Below are 23,293 nucleotides of genomic sequence, written 5' to 3'. Positions count from 1 at the left end.
ACTGCACAAACCATGCAACAACAGTCACCTACTCTATGAGGTGTAACTGGAAAACATACCATGCAAAATGTAGGACTATGTTTAACATGGGTAGGAAATTATAATCTATTTATAATTGTGCAATAGAAAAAATAAAAGGCCGTTTATTTCTTCAACTTGAAATAGTAATGATGAGTGATGTAATTACTTCCTAGAATTTTGAATGCATTTAGCTATCTTTGAAACCATTAAAACAGAGTCCTGCAGAGTCCATTATAACTGAAGAAGCACTTGAGAGTCAGCATCAGTATATTTTCCCTCAAATAGTTTTTACTAACTCAAATATAAACATCACAAAATGCAGATTATGGCATAATTGTGTTAAAAAACACAAACCTCAGCTGCTTCTAGGGAAAAAGGGAGAGCCCCACACAGCATCTGATACAGAAAGTAAGAGCTAGTGCTGATACATAAAACTACAGCTAAATAAGTAGTTATGCCAAATCTAAAGGATTACAAACCCTCCAGCTTTCTGAAACTCTCTGTAATTTGTAGAGATCTTTGATCTCGTCTGAAAGCCAGAATTTCCCATAGAGCACCCTCACATTCATGCCACAGTGTTAGTTCAACACTGGCTCAGAGGGATGAGTAGCTTGTGATGGGCTGTCATCTCCCGCGCTGCAGTTCCTGATATATGGTGGAGATCAATCAACACAAGTACTGGACTCTTTTGTTTTGCCTTGTTAAAAGCGAGGGGAACACAAACAAAAGCAACTGTTGTTGCTGCTAGTTACGGAGCAGTAGCACTGGGCTTCTTTAGCACCGTATTTCCTCTCAATAAGAGAATACATCTTCTCGCTGCAATCAGTGATGGCAAAACAAGGTCAAGGACTACATAATGGTAGAGTAACCGCACAAAAAGCAAGCCAGTCGATTTCACATTTAATGATTGAATATCTACTTCTTGAATGCGAATTAAAACAAATGTAAAGGTGTTTGGGACTAAATATATTCGCACCTTCTATGTGTTACAGAAATATGCTGAAGGAAAGTAAAACTGACAAGTGTTGAAAAATAAATCCAATGGCTAAATGCCCCCCCCCCCCCCTTCACTGTCGCTCTCCACTCCACTCCCCCACCCCACCCCCCACCCCGTAAAGCTTTCTCCCAAAGGGCACTGTCAATTGCATTTTTCTGATACATTTTTCTTCTCTATGTACTCCATAAAGAATGCCTGGTATTTTAAGTACTTTTAGGTTATACTTGAATAGTTACCATTCGTACTTCAGTAAGTGATGTGCCAGTACTTTCAAACAAATGTGGCCTCACTTTATTTCAAATGACCGGATGAGCAATAATTTTGGAGAGGGCAGGATGCAAAAATGGCAAATACAGCAGGAAGTACACTATTACCAAAACCTGCAAATACAAATGAGATATGTGAGTACATCTAGTCTAGCTGTGCACTGGATCACAGCATCCACGCATCTAGAGATGTAGGTCTGTGAAACAGAATGCAGATCTCTGTTAAAAGCACGAAGGCATCATCCCTGCTTGCTGTTCTCTTATTGTCTGCCTGCACGCTTGTTATAAATATGACTTTTAAAGGAAAAAATACTCATCTAACTTGTAATTCTATTCAGAATAAATTAATTCACAACTGCTTGCCAAAATGTTTATTCCTTCCAAGAAACTGCACTTTTAAAAATGTATTTTCATGTTCTGCCAGTTATATATGATTTTATAAATATACAGCACAGCAATAGCATATTGTATGTAAATAATTTGGCAAAGAAAAGTTATTTTAATTGAAGTCACCCTGAAAGGCTTTTAGGTGTGTTTTATAAATGTAAAGACAATCATAGAATCACAGAATGGTTTGGGTTGGAAGGGACCTCAAAGCTCATCTAGCTCCAACCCCCCTGCCATGGGCAGGGACACCCTCCACTAGACCACATTGCCCAAAGCCCCATCCAACCTGGCCTTGAACACTTCCAGGGAGGGGGCATCCACAGCTTCTCTGGGCAACCTGTTCCAGGGCCTCAGCACTCTCACAGTAAAGAATTTCTTCCTAACATCTAATCTAAATCGACCCTCCTTCAGCTTAAACCCATTACCCCTTGTCCTGTCACTACACTCCCTGATAAACAGTCCCTCACCAGCTTTCCCACAGACCCCTTGTGTTGGATTTGCGTGGCAGGGTTTTGGTGGCGGGGGGGCTACAGGGGTGGCTTCTGTGAGAAGCTGCTAGAAGCTCCCCCTGTGTCTGATGGAGCCAATGCCAGCCGGCTCTAAGACGGGCCCGCTGCTGGCCAAGGCCAAGCCAATCAGCGCCTCTGTGATAACATATTTAAGAAGAAGAAAAACACTTAGAGAGAGAGAGCTTTTGCAGCCGGAGAGAGGAGTGAGAAGATGTAAGAAACTCTGCAGACACCAAGGTCAGTGCAGATGGAGGGGGAGGAGGAGCTCCAGGCACCGGAGCAGAGATCCCCCTACAGCCCATGGTGAAGACCATGGTGAGGCAGGCTGTCCCCCTGCAGCCCATGGAGGAAGGGGTGTAGAGATTCCACCTGCAGCCCATGGAGGACCCCACGCCGGAGCAGGTGGAGGCACCTGAAGGAGGCTGTGGCCCGTGGGAAGCCCACGCTGGAGCAAGTTCCTGGCCGGACCGGTGGACCCGTGAAGAGGGGAGCCCACGCCAGGGCAGGTTTGCTGGCAGGACTTGTGACCCCGTGGGGGACCCCACGCTGGAGCAGTTTGCTCCTGAAGGTCTGCACCCCGTGAGAGGGACTCCATGCTGGAGCAGGGGAATGATGAGAGGAGTCCTCCCCCTGAGGATGAAGAAGCGGCAGAAACACCGTGAGATGAACTGACCGTAACCCCCACTCCCCGTCCCCCTGTGCCGCTGAGGGGGGGGAAGGTTGAAGCCGGGAGTGAAGTTGAGCCCGGGAAGATGGGAGGGGTGGGGGGAGGTGTTTTAAGAGTTGATTTTATTTTCTTATTCCTCTACTCTGTTTTGCTTAGTAATAAATTAGATGAATTCCCTCTCTAAGTTTGGTCTGTTTTGCTCATGACGATAATTAGTGAGTGATCTCTCCCTGTCCTTATCTCGACCTACAAGCATTTCGTTATGCCTTTTCTCCCCTGTCTGGTGAATGAAGGGAGTGAGAGAGCGGCTCTGGTGGGCACCTGGCCCCCAGCCAGGCTCAACCCACCACACCCCTCTTTAGGTGCTAGCAGGCTGAGATAAGGTCTCCCCAGAGCCTTCTCTTCTCCAGGCTGAACATCGCCAGCCCCCTCAGCCTGTCCTCATAGAAGAGGCGCTCCAGCCCTCTGATCAACTTTGTGGCCCTCCTCTGGACTCGCTCCAACAGCTCGATGTCTCTCCTGTACTGGGGCCCCCAGAGCTGGATGCAGGTGGGGTCTCACAAGAGTGGAGTAGAGGGGCAGGATCACCTCCCTCGACCTGCTGGTCACACTTCTTTTGATGCAGCCCAGGACACGGTTGGCTTTCTGGGCTGCAGGCGCACACTGCTGGCTCATGTTGAGCTTCTCATCAATCAATACCCCCAAGTCCTTCTCCTCGGGGCAGCTCTCAATCCATTTTCTTCCCAGCCTGTAGCTGTGCTTGGGATTGCGCTGACCTACTTGCAGGACCTTGCACTTGGCCTTGTTGAACTTCATGCGGATCACACGGGCCCACCTCTCCAGCCTGTCCAGGTCCCTCTGGATGGCATCCCTTCCCTCCAGTGTGTCGACCACACCACACAGCTTGGTGTCGTCAGCAAACTTGCTGAGGGTGCACTCGATCCCACTGTCCATGTCACTGACAAAGATATTAAATAGCGCTGGTCCCAGTACTGACCCCTGAGGAACGCCACTCGTCTCTGATCTCCACTTGGACACTGAGCCATTGACTGCAACTATTTGAGTGTGACCATCCAGCCAATTCCTTATCCACTGAGTGGTCCATCCATCGAATCCATGTCTCTCCAATTTAGAGACAAGGATGTCGTGCGGGACAGTGTCAAATGCTGTCTGTCACTCTTCCCTTATCCACCAACCCCATCAGAGAAGGCCACCAAATTTGTCAGGCACGATTTGCCCTTAGTGAAGCCATGTTGGCTGTCACCAGTCACCTCCTTTTTCTTCCATGTGCCTGAGCATAGTCTCCAGGAGGGTCTGCTCCATGATCTTGCCAGGCACAGAGGTGAGACTGACCGGCCTGTAGTTCCTCAGGTCTTTCTTTTTTCCCTTTTTAAAAATGGGGGTTATGTTCCCCCTCTTCCAGTCAGTGGGAACTTCACTGGACTGCCACCACTTCTCAGATATGATGGACAGTGGCTTAACAACTTCATCTGCCAGTTCCCTCAGGATCCACAGATGCATCTCATCAGTCCCATGGACTTGTGCACCTTCAGGCTCCTTAGATGGTCTCAAACCTGATCTTCTCCCACAGTGGGCGGTTCTTCATTCTCCCAGTCCCTGCCTTTGCCTTCTGTGACCTGGGCGGTGAGGCTAGAGCCCTTGCTGGTGAAGGCTGAGGCAAAAAAGTTGCTGAGTACCTCAGCTTTCTCCATATCCCGGGTAACCAGGTCTCCTGTTTCCTTCTAGAGAGGGCCCACATGTTCCCTCATCTTCCTTTTATCACTGACGGACCTATAGAGGCTTTTCTTGTTGTTCTTGATGTCCCTGGCCAGATTTAATTCTATCAGGGCTTTGGCTTTCCTAACCTGCTCCCTGGCTGCTCAGACAGTTTCTCTGTATTCTTCCCAGGCTACCTGCCCTTGCTTCCACCCTCTGAAGGTGTCTCCACCTCCACAAAATTTTAAATTGGATAGATTTCATATGCCCTGCATAATTGCCTAACAAGAAGATCATGTGGAACATGTTCTTTAACACAACAGACCATTTTGAACTTTTTAATTCTTAAAAGTCCTGCTTATTAATAATGAATTTGTATTCCTAAATTCATTAAGAAATTATTCAAGCTTCCAGATTAGCACTTGAGCCTTAGGTTTGTTTCTTTTTTTAAAATATTCCTCACAATGTTGCTCCTTTCCCTTCTTTCCTCTATACCTGTTTTGTAAATTTTTACAATTCCAAACAGCTCTCTGACACTGATTTGCCATCTCCAGCTGTATATAAGCACCAATATAATGAGGGGCTCACCCATGATTGAGTCTTTGAGAGCTGCTGGAGCACAATGCCTGCTGTCTTTAAAGAAACCCAGCAACCCTTGCATCATGATGTCGAAGTTAGCATGAATAATTGTGTATACTGCATAAATCCGTAAGCAGAACCTTCCACACTGTTGGGAATTCCATCTTGAGGAGAGGTGGAAGGAAAACTGTAAGGGCACAAATGCAGTAGGTGCTCCTGCTGCTTCTCTTCAGTTCGGTGAAGTTCAGCACAAAACTTTGCCATTGTCACATGGCTCGTAAAGGAGCCAGCTTTAATGCTACATTTGGTTCTTCCCAGTTCACTTCACACTTTTCACTCACCAGTTCATTAGCACAGTGAAGCTAAAATGAGTCATTTCCTCCCTACTGGCCTTTCCATTAAAGACTTCTTACAGTATTTCTTGCTTTCTTAGTTCATAGGAAGGGAAATACACTGGGTTAGCCTTTGGAAAATTTTTTTTTTAAAGAAAACAAACCCAAAACAAACAAAGCTTTAAGCTGACACATGAATTACAAGCATAAACTGACCCACTGCAACAACTACAAGGACTTAAACAAAAGCCCCTTCTGTTCTCCACGAGGTAACAACGCTGACTTTGGGTGACTAAGCCTCAGTGCTGTCATTAGCAATATGGTACCCTGATATCATTCTCAACACTCCATCAACAGCATTTTAAAAATGGTTTTCCCCACAACTAGGTTTTTTTTATTTATTCAAGTATACACTTTTACTGGGTTTTTTAAACTAGAATCACAAAACAATGTTAATGAGGAAAAAATTCTTTCACAATACAGCCTTTTCAACTAGTTAATTGGTCTAAGAGAGTATCAATTTTAATTGACCTATGTCAATTTATACTGCCTCAATTTTTTTCCATGGTTTCTATTTCTAGAAATTCACATAAGCATCCTTCTTCCTCTTAATATTTCAGACCTCATAGCCACCACTGAGAGACAGACAGGCAACAACTCATTAGCAAGGTATATGTGTGGATTAAACTAATTAAACAATGATGGCAGAGCTGTTCTCCTCGTCTGAAGTCAAGAGCACTCTTGCTTTCTTGATGCCAAGACAGGAAAGTATTATTGCCCAAGTGAGCTGAGCAGCTCATCATGGAAGTTTTCCATATTTCAACAGCAGAGACAGGGCTTGAAACAGGCTTGAAACAGGCTTCACATATGGCCAAAAATAACCAGACGATTCCATGCAAATGGATTAACTGATGGTTCTCAAATCAAGGAAACTTTCATTCTTTTTCTCCCTCAAGAATACACTTGCATCTTTAAAGGGGAACAGAAGATTATTTTTCTTCCACAAACACCTAATTCTAACCTTTTCCTAGATGATACTTTTCATCAGAACTACTTACAGTAGAAAATACTGACCCTGTTTGACAGATTATCTCAAAACTAGTGGGAGCAAGACATACTTTGTATTATTATGTGTAGAACTGTCTTAAAAACTTCTCTGTGCAGAAAGAGGTTTAGAGAATAAAGTATAACCACACACAAGAAAAATGCTTTCTTGCTTACTGCTGCACAAGGTATGATCTAGCAATGCCAAAAAACCCCAAATACCAGATTTTCAGGGCACTGACCTGATATTCTTCACCTATTCCATGTATTTCAGGAAACAGATATGACACAATGACTGCTTCTACTCATTGGCACGCTGAGCTACATTTGGACTGAAGAACTGAAACTGAAAGTTAATTATCCTCCAAGGCCTGAAGTTGTCAAGAGCCTGAAAAGGTACTTCATCTACAAAATGTTCAACTGCAGAGTGATTAAAACAAAGCCAATTTATGACAAGTGATGTCTAGGCTTGGAAAAATTAAAAGAAATAAAAACACAGCAAAAAGTAAGTAGAAGTAACACAATGAAACGTAGATGCCTTGAATTCTTACTAACTTATCCTGAGGCCTTTAGCAGGTAACTTTTCCACAGAATGACATGGAGATTACAGATAGACATCTAAGTGCTTTTAAGGTTGGGAACTTCATTCTTTCAAAAATCATGTATTTACTAAGCTATACTTCTAACTATAAAATAATTGAAAATAATTTGCTATAGAAAATATATTTCACCTTCTTGAAGCTGGACCGGTTCTGCTGAGTTTTCGCCACTCGTTAATACAACAAAGCCTGCAGCTGTTCGGACGGAGGCTTGCCATGTTGACAAGGCAACGGGTGGTTCTTGGCATGGGAAAAGGGCTCTGTTGTTTATTGGCGATCCCATCGTATAAACACATGGCCTAGATGGAAGGAAAAGAGATTGAAGTTAGAGTTACAATAAGAAAAACTGAATTAAGTTTTCTGTCAAAAATCAAACCTACTGTTTTACTGAGACTTTTTTTTAACCTCAGCTATGTAGGTTTCAAACCTGTATGACACGAACTAATCAAAGTACAACCTAAGTCATTTAAGACAGGATGAAGAAGAGCAAAATTACCACAATAATTTTTACATAAATTAGAAAAGAGTTACTCTAGTCTTTCCCCTCTCCTTCTTCTGCATGAGCCCTCCAGCCTCATACTGCTCTCAGTTGAACACATAAGACCAAAGAAGGCTTCTGAATATCTTCTGAAGATGCCATTGCAGGGCTTCACCAACACCTGTGACACCTCCCTGTTGTCATCACAGTAGTGCATTATCATTAATCCCATCTCTCTGTACAACCTGGAGGCTCATCCAAACTCAGAGCAGTAGATCTAGCTTTGAGTCTTCCAATAAATCTTGACATTTTTATATTTCTTCTTGCAGTAAGGTAATGCATGCTAGCTCACTTGCCTTTCAGAATTTCAACCACAGAGCATATAATGAGAAGAAAGCATTTCTTCCTTATCAGCCTCAGCTGCCTTCTCGCTTTCAACATAGCAGTCTTCCTTGTAGTACTGCTCTTTTTGCTGTTTCTCTAACCCTCTCCTAGGCAGCCTCGACCTCTACTGCCCCTTTCCAATTTCAGCTGCAATACTTCATGCTGGCCAATTTCTTACTAGCATCTTAGCCACAGCCAGGAAGGCAACAAGGTCCTTCATTAACTCCTAGCTTGCTATTGCTGGTGCACAGATGTCCTAATTCTTGTTTTACTTCTTTTGTTGCATTTTGCAGTTTTATCTTAATTCCTAGTACTTGCGTAACACCACCCTATAGCTTAAAAAAGCTAAGTTTTCAAATAAAAATTATATTAAAAAACCACTGCCAGTAGGTTTCTCCAGCTAAAGAAAGAAAACCTTGAAAGCATCACTTCACTGAAATGAGTTTTTAAAAACCTATAATATTTAAAGCCAATATTCTGGTAGCACAACACATTATTTTGTGAATACTTCAGGCTAAAAATATCCTGATCAGTATCTCTCATAACTTAAGTTTAAAAATCATCAAAACACTTTGGAAAACAGGAGACAAGTTGTTAGGGCAAAACCTATTATGCAATGGCTAAGATCTGAGCATCTTGTTTACTCCCCTCCAAACAGCTCCGCCATTCAAATTATTCCTTCCCTAAAGCCAACTCCAAACTACACAGAGGGAAAGAACTCGGAGATACTGATGGCCAGAGATGAAAAATATTCTGAAGCTATTTTTGCCCTCTTGTTAAAAGTGCTATCTGTGCTATTGGATCCAGCACTGTCCACGGCACAATCAAGTTACTGTGGCTTAACTAATGCAGGCCAGCTGATCTTTCAGTAAAACAGGGAGGGAAACTGCCCTTTAAGCAGGCTTATTGCTAATACACACAAACAGAAAAATAAAATAATCTGGCTCCCCCTGCCATATATTAGAGTGATTAGAGTAGAGTATAGATTTCCAGCAAAGTTCAAAAGATAACTGCAGTGGCGGGAACATCAACCGGTTATCTCGTACCCGGTAAAACACAAAGCACAGCTAACTGTAAAAGACCACTAATCTGTATAAATCTTTAATTAGCTTTAATGTCTTTGGAATTAATCTCCTAAAACTGAGTCTGTAACCAACTCTGATATACATAACATAACTGGGTTTTCTCCCAGAAAAATAAACAGAGCACGGCAGTGAGTTCACAAGAAAAAGGAAGAGCTGGCTTTTTCACCTCTTACGACGTTCTGCTTCCTCCTTATAATGCTAGCCAAGATACACTGGACATATTATTTACCCTAAAACGTATGCGCGCTGGGAGGGGATGGGGAGGAAAGGATGGTTCCTCTTTCATGAAAACTTTACCAAAATTCATAGGATTATGAAAAGAGATTCTAGTAGAGTTTATAGGAATGAGAGGAAAGGTGAGGTTCATGACTGCTGATAGACATATTTTACCAATGATTAACCATGCATGTGTGAAGACTGTTTTGCAGGGTGCAATTGGTACAACCCAGTTTTAAAAACAATATAGGGGATTTTCATATCCTGAAGAAATTGTAGAGGGAAGTGCCACACTGACAGAAAATGGGCTGGCAGAACAGCGTTAAGCAGAATGTTGCAACGCTATGTCAAATACAACACAAACATAACACCGAACAGACACTGCTGAGACCATTAATGTTATCTCACTCTCAGAGAGCACTTTTTACCTGCAGACCATAAAGTGTTTTACACATAATGTCAATACTATTTTGCAGATGGGGAATATGAAGCACAGTGAATAGATTTGCTTACTGCTAGTGTTCAAGCTGCCCCTACAGGCTTAGTTTCAAGCTTCACAATCCAATAGCTTTCACATGGGACTAGGAAGCCTCTCATGAGAAATAATACATATTACATCAATAACTTTTTTTCCTAAAACATTTTAATGCTAAAATATATACACGGGCAGGTCACAAGTCTCTAGAATTAAGACCCAAGTAGACGGGGAGTTAGAAAAGTGTAGCAAGACTGGTCAAGTACATAATCTCTTCTTCAAAACTAAGCTTCCTTTCCACTCCTCGCACGTTTTAATACCATTTCTGTCCAGGTATACTTATTAACTTCATTACTTCAAACCAACATGTATCCAAATATGTCAAAGTCTGCTAAGAAAATAGTAATGAAACATACAAGTTCTAAATTTTGAGATGAAACTATCAGAACAACAATTATATCAGCTTTTAATTAGATATTCGTATATTCATAGCAAGATCACCTGCAGGCTTGATTGACAGCATGCCATCAACCGACATGTCAGCTAACATTGAACAGTCTCCTGTTCTGCTTTAAAGAGGAGCCCTTATCAGGTGAACTCAAGATTTTTTCTTCTTTTTTTTTTCTTTCACTGGAATTTTTAGTTATTTTCTTCTCACCCTAAAATATACCACCACAGATTTTTTTTTTGCTTCCCATGACAAATCATATTTTACTTAGCTAATTTTTATACTTCTTTTACAGTAGTAATTTCTTTTTACAACATAGGTAATAATACAGTGTTAGTTTAGGACACCCACTGCAGCTGATAGTTTTCTTTGTTCTGGGTCAGGCAACACAATGCCAGCACATAACAGGATCAGAAACATAATTCTTACATGGATGACACTTTTCACCTGATCCAGAAAAAGAAAAATTGCTAGCTAAACCAAGGTACATCAAAGAATAGGAATGACAAAAAAATTACTTTTAGACTACTTTTGTCAATTGATACAAAAATTGCCTTTTTTCTGATTCATCCCTACCATTGCCAGCAAGAAACTTCATGGTTCCTTTCCTTTTTCCTACTATCTATCCTCTCCATCTGTCTTCTTTCACTTTTAATAGTCTTGTAACCTTCAAATCATCTACTCATGTCATATGTTGTTTATGCCAGCCATAATCTTTGCTACCATGGCTTGGAAGAGATAAGGAAATTGAATGCAGCACAAGTAAGATAAGCAGAGAACTCAGACTATTTGTCTAATTATTTGCTACACTGGAAAAACAAACACTCACAAAACACAAAATATGTCTCTGGTCACTCATCTGGCCAACTTTATGACTAGTAATTCCCAGTGAGAAACCAAACAATAGTTGTGGTATTGTTTAGTTTTGCTCCAAGAGTCTCAGGGCTGTCTGTTCTTCAGTAATCTCCCAAAGCCCACGATTCTGAGGAAAACTTGATTCATGCAAACCTAACTCATCAGTATTCCATATAGCTTCATAACATAACAAAACTAGTTCAAACCAGCTCTTGGCAGATCTCCATCTCTCATGTAAGCATAAAAATTATAATAACAAATTAAGCTACTACCTTAAAGCTAATAATAAATGTTCAGTTGATACTCTGTTCTCCAAACAGGAATCTGCAGGTCTTCTTTGAGATACCTGCCATCAAACACCTGAATCATGTCCTAAGGCTCAGCCATGTCACCCTGCTTTGGCTAGTGCCTCTTTGAAGCTTTCTCAAGGAAAATGCCCAGATCAGCAACTCTACCCCTTTCCTGTATTTGAAAAAACAGATTCCCTATTTCTTCAAGGGTTGTCTCCACGTAAGGATGTAAGGCAGCAACCTCCTGCAACTTTACTCCCTGTAAAACCCCTGCTGTTTCTTACTCTAAATTACAGTGTCATCGTCACGAAGCAGCAGGATTTCCTAGCACCTAAATCACACCAACTTTTTTGTCCTGCCTTACCAATTTACATTATCTGCAAGGTGCCAGTGATTGTCATCAGATTCCAACAGAGCAGGTATTATTGTTTTCATTTTTCTGTTCAATAAAACACCAGTCGACAACTACCCATGCCTTTTTCAAACCATTCTCCAATTTATAAGTACTAAATATGATTATGAGGTGAATGATTCCACCGACTTTTCCAGTAATCTCTGTTACTCTGATGCTGGTTCTCCAACAGCTGGATAGTTACATTTCTAAACTGATACTTCACTGTAAATTTTTTGGACTTTTGCCCACTAATTTGTGGTCCACATCAGATACATCAATCCTGTTTCTTCTAGACATAGTACATGCACAATCTCCTGTTCAAAAGTTTTATCTTTTGGTACAGCCATCACTGGGAAGCAAGGATAATAAGGTTAAGGCAGTACATACCTTTTTCATCCAAAGTAAATCAATTTAATACTTATTGTGCTCCCACTTTCCTTCTAACAATAAGGATTTTTTCACTTGCTTTGACCTGTATTTTTGGCAAATGCAATAGGTTTAACAGCTTCTTCAATGTTATAATGAGAAAGTTTCCTAAACTTGAAGCCACACATCTGATCAATCGCTGAGGTATTCCATTCCCTGTATGTCTTTTAATACTACTTTTGTAACACCTTAGGAAGTACCACCTGACTGTGTTTAAACAAAATTTAATTTCCTACCCATAACTTCTGTTTAAATGGTAGTAAAGATTGGAAATACCTGACAATTGGCAGAGAAAACGGATTTCCTAATTGCAGTATTCCCGTGGCAATGAACAAAAAAACCCAACCCCTTGTAAACCTCTGTCTTTAAAAACAGAAGACAGTTTTCCTATGGATATGAGCTGTGATACAGTTGGACTTTCTCAGCTCTATTCTGAAATCAAAGGTTGCTTTTGTTTCTTGGCTGGCCAATTCACAGACACACAAGTGATGGTCTGATTCTTCATTCCCCATATCATTGGCTCTTTAGTCTTCTGAGTTTTCACCTCCTTTTTAGATTTGAAAATTAAAACACTTAAGACTTTCCTTGTTTATATGGAAAATGGTATTTTCATAATATTATTTTGTTCTCAGCCTCCTCTGATCTAGTATGGTCCTCTCATTGGCATATTTTAGTGAAGCGACTTGCCTTTTGTATTCCTTCTTCCTGAAGGAGTATCATGAACCTTGCTCCTTGTACTTGGGCACGCAGTGCCTCTGTGAGCGCCCAGCACTTCCTTCCTCTGTCCTGTGCTATAGGCGTCCACCGACCCCACCTGCATCGGAGCATCACTTGTCCTGCCAGGCCAGGAAACTTGCTGTAACTCTGAAAAAGTAGTAAGTTCACTGAAAAAACCTTGTTTCTCATAGTCTTCCTTTTTAGCTAGGACAACTAATTCAGAGGAGCTATTTTAAATTTTGTAGAAATACTTGCTCATTACCATCCATATGTCCAGAAATATCAACCAGTTCATTTTCTACTCAAGATCTGCCTACTTTTTTTTGCTTTATTTTTATTTTACTTCTCCATTCTATTCCTGATACCATTTGTTCTTCCTTAGAAATCACTGCATAAGACATGAGTAATCCAACAAACTTCAGACTGCTTCATTAATTAGTCAATTATAAATATTCATCACTGGGAACAAAATTACACAAAATAACAGGAGAGAATTCCCCACAGCTGATGGCAGCTACTTAGGATTTAGTCTGTGACTTGCCTGGATTCTGGAGCACCTTATTCTCCCAAGCCTTGCCCATGAAGAAAAGCAAGCTCTGTATTCCCTTCCTGTATTTCCAGCATCCAGGAGCACAGAATGATGCTAACTCATAACACTGAAAAATAAACATCTATTTTCATGACACATTTTCTAATTTGCAGTTTGAAATTGTAAAAATCTGACTCATTTTTCCAATTTCTACTCTGGAAAAAAATTGCTTTGAAAATATCAAAAGATATGAAAATTCAGTGGATGCCTCAGACTCCATAAAGGCTTCAGGGTTACATTGGCACAAACCTGTATTACCAGTGAAACAGATAACTCTACCTCCCAAACTAACCTCAGTAGCATATTCCAAACAACTCCTATAAGGCATTCCCTTCCCCCCCATGCCTATTTTTAGTTAGATTTCCTCCCTAATATGCCTTATCACACAGCTGTACACACACCTATGTCATTATACGAGCAGTGGAGGGAACCAAGATCCAGGTTTAGAGAGGCCAAGAGCGTCTCTTTCTGCAAGTATATTTTGGCAGGCTTCTTACTCATTCCTTTTTGGCTCTCCCTCCCTCTTTTCTTTAGTACAAAATAGCTCTGTGGTTGACTCTATATTGTAATACACTTTGGAGACAGAAAGTACAAACACAAAGTGTTATGCTGAACTTCAAGGGTAATCAGTAAGGCTTCAGATGAAATAAGTTAAAACTTTGTGATCCAGCCTGGGAATCAGTACAATAGCCCTCTTTTTTTGCAGGCCTGTGCAAATGTTCTAAGTATGGCCTAAAATGCCCAGGTATGTAAATAGGGAATGACTTGTAGCCTATACCCAGACAACATCCACTGCAAATTGCTAGCTCACCATAGCTAAATGCAATTCTTCACTCTTACGTACCAGTCATTAAGGACACAAAGAACAATTTTGCATCCTTTAGATGGTCATTTGATCTCTGTAGGACATAAGAGATGAGAGACTTAAAGAATTCTAAATCAAAACTTTGAAGACTTATGTTTGGAAAGCCATCCTTCCACATCCGAAATGGTGACATTTTCCTTGTCCAGCAGTCTCTAGATGAAACAATTTCATAATTGTTGTGAACTGTTCTGAAACTTAAGGAAATCACATATACTAAAACGTATTAAACTCCACTTCCTGGTTTTCAGTAAATATCATTGTTGTGACTGACCCTAGATACATGGTGCTTACAACTATACAAAGCATTTCCTTTCTAGGTTATATTTCCGTACACAGAAAGTTCATAAACATGGACTTCTATGTGTAACCTCCTGGAAATTAGAGATCACTGCTCAAGAATTCACTTCCAACTTCAAGCTCTAGCTAAATATTCAATCATGTTTAGCATGTTTCCACTACCCTGAATATTTATAAAAAATACAAAGTTTAGAACATTGATGAAAATTTCAATGTCTTTCAAAAGGGAATATCAACTATGAACTAAATGTTCAAATAGTAAAAAATAAAAAATGTCAATGTTGCTATGTGTACTTTTATACAGTTTTTATTTAGTCCTTACTGTATGCAACAGACCTAATACAGTCTGATTGGCTACAGTGCCAAAGAAGAGTATGACTTTTTAAAAGCTTATCTCCAGAAGTACTGAAATTTATGAATAGCTCTTGACACAAATGCACCTGAAGAACTGCAACTACTCTCTTTGAACATGATCTGCATTTCAAAACACACGTGTCTTAAGGAGAGGCAGGCTTGAAAAAAACAGTTTCAAAAAAGGTAAAATCGCTCTTTTTTATCTGCACACAGAAAATAATGAGTGCCAGTCTCCATGCCAGTGAGATCCAGCCTGACATGAACTCCTGACACAGGCCGACAAAACAGACCACCAAAGGTTTGGCAGAACTTTTCTACTAGTTCTTTGCTATTTCAGCAGAATCAGTAACATCAAATTATTTAAAGAGGAAACCAAGGTCTGTTTTATTGCTACATTAGGTACCACCTCTTTGGATATTCTCCTAATCACTATCTACCTCAGGTGCTTTAGCAACCTATATATATATAGAGAGAGAGAGAGAGAGATGTTACAACAAGGCAGGAACCATGCAATTCAGTGATGTCTGTGATACAGCTGAACACTGCATCTGAAAAGAAGCATTTAATTACAGAACATATGCCAGCATTAGCACTTCAACCAAACTGTACATTTATGCTTGCTGTATTCACCTTCATAACTTTCATAAAGGCAAAAATATTTCTTGAATTCTTTAAAAATACACTGATATTTTCATCTAATAATAAGATATCATAAAGATAATCAGACAGGTACAAAGTATTTTTTTTAAGTAAGACATTTAAATTGGTCAAATAAATAGCCAGATATCATGATCATTTTTTTAAGGAGATCATTTCACATTTTCCAATATTTCCCACTTCAGAAAATCAGCATGAGGTCTTTCTAGAGTGTTTCCTCAAAATTGCTCAATCACCCTTAAATAGCTTCTAAAAATACACTTCTTCCATAGCATTCTCATTAAAATCATATATTTGGAATAATTAACCCATCCGCTTTACTTCCCAGAATTTTTCCTTTTCTGGATATCTGATATCTAGGGCTTAGCCTGAAAAAATAGGCATATGCCTAACCAATTCATGTAGCTATTAATATATGCTAAAGTAAATAATGCATTGGTAGCTTACAGGATTAGGAACCAGTGCTGAAAGGTTTCAGCGTCATGGGATGTCTTTCACTGATGTCATTCATATCAAAGATACTCTTTCAATCCTAATCCCACAATGAGGAAATGAGTTTCATTCCAGTCGCTCATTAAAATCAACAAAACCATAAACTAATTTAAGACAGCACTAGAAGTAGCAATAACTAGGGCAGAAAAAAGGTGTGAGGAATCTCCCATTAGAGGTGAATTCAAGACTGTCTGCTAGGACAACTACCGCTTTAATTTTAACCCAAATGTGTTTAATCCTTTTCTTAAACAATAAAGAGATGGGATCCCAGGATATTTTAACGAATAAGGATTCTTAACAATTATAATGAGAGAGCATTTAATTCAAAATACATTGGTAGTCATGCTGACTCAACACTGCTGCATACTCCTAAGAGTTAGGCAAAACTGCTTAACACCTTGATAGGCTGGCAACAAGTTTCTCCTTCCCAGTAATGAAAGATGGTTTACACACATTATTCCCTCCACAAAGTGGTTATTGCAGTGTCTAAAATAAGTTTTTATTATAAATTATTGTATAATACTTAATATTAGTAAGAATACTTCAAACAAATGTATAAGTTTGTTAAAATTGTAACATTACCTTCTTAGGTTGAAACCCCAGTGCTGTATTGTCCTTACAAACAATTGAAAAACTTTGAAACCGAACTGCTCTTTATTCATGGTAAATATATTACACACACTATAATCAACACTTATTTTTTCCTATTTTAATAATTATGTTATTGACCACTGTTAAAAGTTATGTGCCAATTTTAAGAACCGATATAGTCCTTGTAAGTATAACTTTCAGAGAAACAAAAACTGTGTATATTTATACATATAGGTATATGTATGTGCATACCCACATGTACTCACCCACGAACTCTATTACTCTATTTTGCCCCCTTTTTACTACCTCTGCAAAAAGACCCCAAAACCCATGTTATTACAAAACACATGTTCTAAGGCTAAAGAAAACCTTCCTTCTTGATCATTAATGGTTTTTCTAGTGTCTAAAGTCCAAACAGGGAAATACAGAAATTCCATGTGTTCAGTTCCTCTACTGAAAACAGAGGTGTGCCCTGCTGTGCTAACATCAGCTTTGCATACACATATCTCAACTTGCCTAAACTCATCCCATAAAGCTTTTATTTAACTGATTCTTTTCTGTATTATAATACCTCATTGTTTAAAACAAATAAAATGGAAGTCTTTATAAAACCGTGCATAGTTTAAATTTCAAAACATTGTACTAGTGTTAAATTAGAGGAAACATTTGAAATGGCCACACAATGCTTGTACTTTGTTTTTCACTTCACTTTTCTTCAGGGTTAGAACTATAGATTCTAGGCTCCTCTGGGAAAGGATTTGACATCTGCATTAAAAAGGTCCATATGCATAATTTGGAACAATTTAAAGAATTCCCCTATGAGAATATAATGTAATAGTACTTCCCCCATACATTATAAATGGGCTTTATTTTTAGAAAGGGAAGGAAAAATATGACAGTATTGTGTACAATGAGCTTTACCACTATATTTATGGATTCATCACATACAGAATTTGGTTTTAAAAATGTAGCAAGAAAGATTCTAATGACTATGATATGAAAACTTATTTTCTGACAGGGATTAGTTTCTGGAATACCCTACAAAAGACTGAAAATAAACCAGCTTGAGACTACTCGCTACCATCAGACTGCCCGGCCCACGTCAAGCCATCTTTTCCTGCTTCATTATTGTTTCATAAAATTCCATGTGTTGGTGTGCAACTGCCATGAAATGTCTCTAAAGTAAGAATAATGTTTTGCAGTGAAAGGGGAAAAAAGTCAAAACTAAAAGATGTTAGTGATTTAGATGCTTAAAAGAAACCTTCAAATGCTCAAAACACACAGGCAACACACATAGAAGGACTCCTATACCAGCTGAGCGGACGTTAGTCTCAAAGACTTAGTGAGAGACGGGTAGACGCAGACACATTGTGTGATCACAATTGGCAATTGCCCTACCTTTGTATGCAGTTAAAATTCAGAATTTTCATAACTAAACATAATATATTGAGTTAAATTTCCCAAACTTATACCAAAAATAACTCCTTGGGGAGTGAGGAAGGGATGGGGAAGGTGAAGAGGTAGTCAGCATGACTGAGATATTCCTGGACTTGATGCTGCTCATGCTTTAGCAGCAGCAGTACTCAACTACCAGATGTACAATTAAAAGGACTCATTTTCCTCCCTAATGTGGATGCCAGTGACTCTTAATTTCTATTAGGATAACTGAAATGAAAGGTAACCATATATTTCTAGCTTGGGAATGAAAACCAAGTATTCAATTGGACCAAATGTCTTCCTCATCTTCCAACTTTGTTCCTTTTTTTTAGGTATCATAAAGAACTAACAGCCATTAAAATCCAGCTTTGAACATTACAGTAAAACAATTACAGCTGTAGAAGTCAATACTGGATTGTAGTTTCCCTACTATGAAGAGCTTATCTTGAAGATTTCTGTACAGCACTGTGTACTTTCACAAAAGATAGATAAAATGCCAGTTCTTCTTGCAGTTTCAGTTTGCAGTTCATTTGCTATCATCAATGTACTTTACATAACAGATGAAGAAGATTTTAAAAGTTGATTATGAGAGACTAAACAGGAAAAGACTGAATCTCTAAACTTATTACAATATTGATAAAAGACTAGTTGTGAAGCAATTCTATTGTGTATACTGATCTTTATGCTGTATGATCAGTTGTGTAAGCCAGGAAGGAAAAGGAACACAAAGTATTAAAGTGAAAATAACCTGCCATGCATACCTTCTCTTCCCCTAAGTCATAATTCCCTTTTCCCTGCACACCCTTATTCCAATACACAATTATTTACTCCCGCTCAGAATAAGGAAACGCAATCACTTAGGCCTGAGGTCTGCAAGTCCACTGGGGTTTCTTGAGCAGAGAGTTTGTCTGTTCTTCTACAAGACAGCTTCTACAGGATTCAAACCAAGGATGAAATTAAAACAATGTAAGAGAATGCTCATCATCTTCACAGCTGCTCAGCATTACACAATTCTACATTCTTGCACCTAAGCTTAAAATTAAGGTGTGCAAAGCTTTCAGCTAATAGTTACATACTTGCCATTCTGGTCTGTAGTCCAAGTAACAGATCTTCCCTCCAGTTTGGTTTTGTACCATATTCTTATTGCATGAGGAAAGTCTGTTGGGGTCTGAATTCCTGATTTCCTTATCTCCAAGCTCCAAGTGCCAGTAGTAAACAGAAGCTCTCCACAGCCAGGTGCCCGGCTGCAGCGAGTAAAATAGTATAGCTGTTCCTTCCAGCGATCTGCAGGTAAAGTCACAAGTTCATGTACAATCTGATTCCTGAGCTGCTTCAGCTCCTTTGAAACATCAGTCAGCTTGGCAGATCTTGTGAATTTTTCAATGCCTGATACAGCAGCAACATCTACCTCCTCAACCTTTAGCACGGATATATCACAGCAGTCCAATACCAGCAGAAAATCCTTGTTCCCATGATTCTCTATGTCACCGCAGTCCTTTGAACCAGAAATCCCAGAAGCCTGTTCTTCGTTGCTATGGTTACTGTTTTTATCAGAAGTATCTTCTTCACCTTTACCACAGACAGCAAAATCATTATATTCCATTTCCAATGAAGAGGTACTCACATTTGTCTCAGGAACGTGGTAGGGTTCAGATGCCCTCATTTTACTGGTTTCATCAAACTGTGACTGGCAGCCGCCTTTGCCAGTGCTGCTGGTTTTCCTGTACCGGCTCCCAGGCTCAAAGAATAGAACTATGGTGCCTTCGATAACTTTACTTTGAAAATCCACATCCAAGTCCAATATATAGTGCTTTACAAGCATGTAGCTAGTGTTGGCCATTAAGGGCAAGTCATCCTTCATGGGATCTAGCTGTGTCTCCATCTTCTGGTCTACTGGGCAACAGTTTTACAAAGCCTTAGACATTTCTTACATATGATGTCTCCAGAAAGAGCAAGGATATTCAGCCTCCCAGTGCCAAAAATAACTTTGATCAATATTATAGTATTGAAATCAATGGTAGTTCCTCCACTTCTCACATTCTATTAAAAAAAAAAAAAGGAAAGAAATCAGATAATAATTTCACAATTGTTTCTGAAATGCACTAAATCTAAAAGTCATGTAAACTCCAGTTGCCTTTATTAAAAACAGTACAAGCAAAAGGTGATTGTTTCTCCAGAGAATTGCATCAAGCTAGTTGCTTCAGGATTTGCTGTCAAGAATCACTGGCTTTATTTTTCAGAGAAGATCTCAAGTGAAAATATTTCTCGACAGCTTTTGCAAACTGAAGGAAAAAAACTTTACTATAGGCCTCCTCTGTGTGTGTGTGTGACTCCTGTAGGTGTGTTTTCACCCACAATAATCCTTGAGAAATGATACATGGTTATGCAACATCTAATTTAATTTTTTACGGCTCTGTCTGTTTTTAAGGTGCTCTACTTCTTTCAAATGCATTACCTCAAAAGACAGTGATCATTTTTCTACTGTGATTGTGAGTAACAAGACTAAGTCCAAACCACCTCACGTATCTTGAAGTTTTAAAGTAATAATTTCATATATACAATGCATCTCCAAGGATTAATATTCTTTCCACATTACAACTGCTCTCATATCAGCACTTCTAGTAAATTACAAGAAAATGAGCCAATTTACTATGTGTGTATTCCAAGTATTCCTTTGAGATTGCTCATGAAGATTTTTCAAATTTATAGTTAAATACTTAAGGCAAATGATTACATCTTAATAGCTAGAAACCCATTAACACTTGTGATAATAGCAACTTACAGAAAGCAAAAGGTCTTCTCACTGGAAAATATGCAAATACCTATAAAGGCAAGAAAATATTAGAATACATTAACATTTGTTGCAACAACAGGCAGAAGTTCCTCACAAAAGTTTAACTGTCATGCATTCTCTGTTTTGCTATGACCATTGAGTTAAAATTATGCACTTTTAGCTCACTTAAGTCCTTTCTGTCTACTTTCTAGGCTAGAAATAGAAATCAGAGGAAGAAGCAATTGTTAAGATGTGCACTTCTCTCCCTGCCAGTTCAGTGATACTTTCATGACAGGCAGCCAAATCTGTTTTTAAGTGCCTGAAGTGAACACATACTCCCTTGTGACATTGTTTCACAGTTCCACAGCCTCATCATAGACTTCGGCATCCAAAATCAGTTTTTGTGGAGTTCTCAAAGTCAGCAGAGAGGAGAACCCAGACTCCCCCAAAACTGGCTGTTTCTTTTGTAGGAATCCAGGGCATGCTATCAAGCTAGCATCAGTAAATGAAAGACTCGGGCCCAGAAATTATCTATACTGTTCCCTGAACTAGCTTAACACAAAGCACACAAAACATAGCAAGTATCTCCCTTCTTTCTTCTGATGGCCTTCTACTGGTCAGAAACAACTCTTACAGGGATGTCTTTGAAGACAAGCTGAGAAAAATCTTTCTTTCACTTTAATATCAATCCTCCTGCACTTTTGCAAACATAACAGAGCACCAACTCACTTAAGAAGTCCCTCCCACTGAAATATCCCAGTAAATTCAGAATAATTTGAAGATTGCCTGGAAGAGACACTCATTGCATCTTTTGAACTGCTTCCAGTAGATACTTCCCTGTTCTGTTTGAGAGTTTCCCAAACTTTTTGTCTGAATTTAATCATCTTCGTCATAACAATGTACTACTTTGAGTGCTTTCAAACTTCACATATTTGCAGAAAAACACTTTGCATCTTGCACTGCCTCAACTGATGTGTACATCCATGTACTTTCAGAATTCAACCTTGTCTTAGAATCCAAAAGCAGAATCGTGAGCTCCTGCAGAGTCCCAGTGATTTAATTGTGGCTTTCCAAAGATTAATTATCTTTGCAGATATATGTACAATGTTGATCTGTGTTTTGCCAGTTTGACTTTAAAAAAAGACAACAGAGGAATGTGAAGAATTAAGTACCCTGAAATGCATTTGGGCCCTAATATCATCGTGATTGCTTTCTACTTAATGTAAGGAAGTCCAGAAGACAGTACAGAAGTGGAACTAAAGCATTTAAGGAGACCTGTTAATAAAAGCTGAGGGAAAATTCAGCAAACCTCAGCTTGGTGAATGAGCAACGTCTATAAATAGTAAACAACCATAACAATCATGTCCTTGTTTTGACACCTAACTGAGAATATCAGTAGAGCAACCAAAGGTTCTACGTGCTGCAACGTAAGCAATGCATCTCCGATGTCTGTGTATAATGCTGTGGATGTTATTTGGATTTTTGTCTGACTATCAAACCCCTATGACTTCTGACAGGCTAGCTAAGTATAGGTGGTAAAGAAAAGAAATAAAGTGACTTGGTGGGGAAAAAAACAAACACTGAACTGGCATTCAAGAATCCCTGTTTTGCACAAATACTTAGATCTTCTCATCTGAAAACAGGGTATAATATACCACTGATAGATTTTATAAAATGAGTACTATAGTAACAATAAATATCTGTGCTATACTATTAATAAATGTTTATACCCCTGTTTTTCTGTTTTCCATTTAGAAGATGTGATCAGTTTTTTACCTCAAAATAAAAGATAACTACACTAACTTACATTAAAATACCTCTCAGAGGTAAGAAGCACCTCTGAACACCTTAAAATAAATAGTAAAGTTGCAGTTCAATGTCTACAAAACCATATTTATTTTTTTATTTAGAGGACTGTCAGATTTATTTAACAGTAATTAACAGGGCAGATTAAAAGCTGACAAATAATGCCAAACAACTCAGTCCAAATTACGAAAATAAACAGAATTGAAGCATTATAAAAAAAAAATTCTATAAATATAAATCCTCTTCAAAACTATTAATACCAAAACATGAAATCCATGAGATTTGAGAGATAATTGGAAACAAAGGCCAATGAAGCTAAAAAACATGCAGAGTGGACATTCATTTTATACAGTTTGACGATTCAGATCAACACTTCTGTTTAGTGGAGATGACACATCTGATCGTGTTTACAAATAGAGCAACAGACAAGAGGAACACACTTGCAGACAAGTAACAACTACTACTGCATACACTCTGAATTTTAATTCAGATGTAACACTGTTTAACACTGTTTAATTGTATCTCAAATCACCTTAACTTTAGATAC

General features: G+C 39.1%; 1 protein-coding gene across 12 annotated transcripts in view; it reads right to left on the bottom strand.

Annotated features, from left to right (window-relative positions):
* The window catches only part of AOPEP (aminopeptidase O (putative)), a 214,066-nt gene that overhangs the window by 172,271 nt on the left and 18,502 nt on the right, over positions 1-23,293 (bottom strand). For all 12 annotated transcript variants that reach the window (XR_008574757.1, XR_008574756.1, XR_008574760.1 and 9 more), the window contains 3 exons: positions 20,950-20,989; positions 19,244-20,207; positions 7,250-7,416 (listed from right to left, as the gene is read on the bottom strand). Coding sequence is in view for 6 of the 12 variants with exons in the window: in XM_054810922.1 (XP_054666897.1) it covers positions 7,250-7,416; positions 19,244-20,049 (973 nt within the window). In the remaining 6 variants the exon portion in view is untranslated. The remainder of the gene's footprint in view (positions 1-7,249; positions 7,417-19,243; positions 20,208-20,949; positions 20,990-23,293) is intronic.

Source organism: Grus americana, chromosome Z, assembly GCF_028858705.1.
Source record: "Grus americana isolate bGruAme1 chromosome Z, bGruAme1.mat, whole genome shotgun sequence".
Lineage (NCBI taxonomy): Eukaryota > Metazoa > Chordata > Aves > Gruiformes > Gruidae > Grus > Grus americana.
Note: the sequence above shows the minus strand (reverse complement) of the source record. Positions and strands in the feature narration are given on the sequence as shown.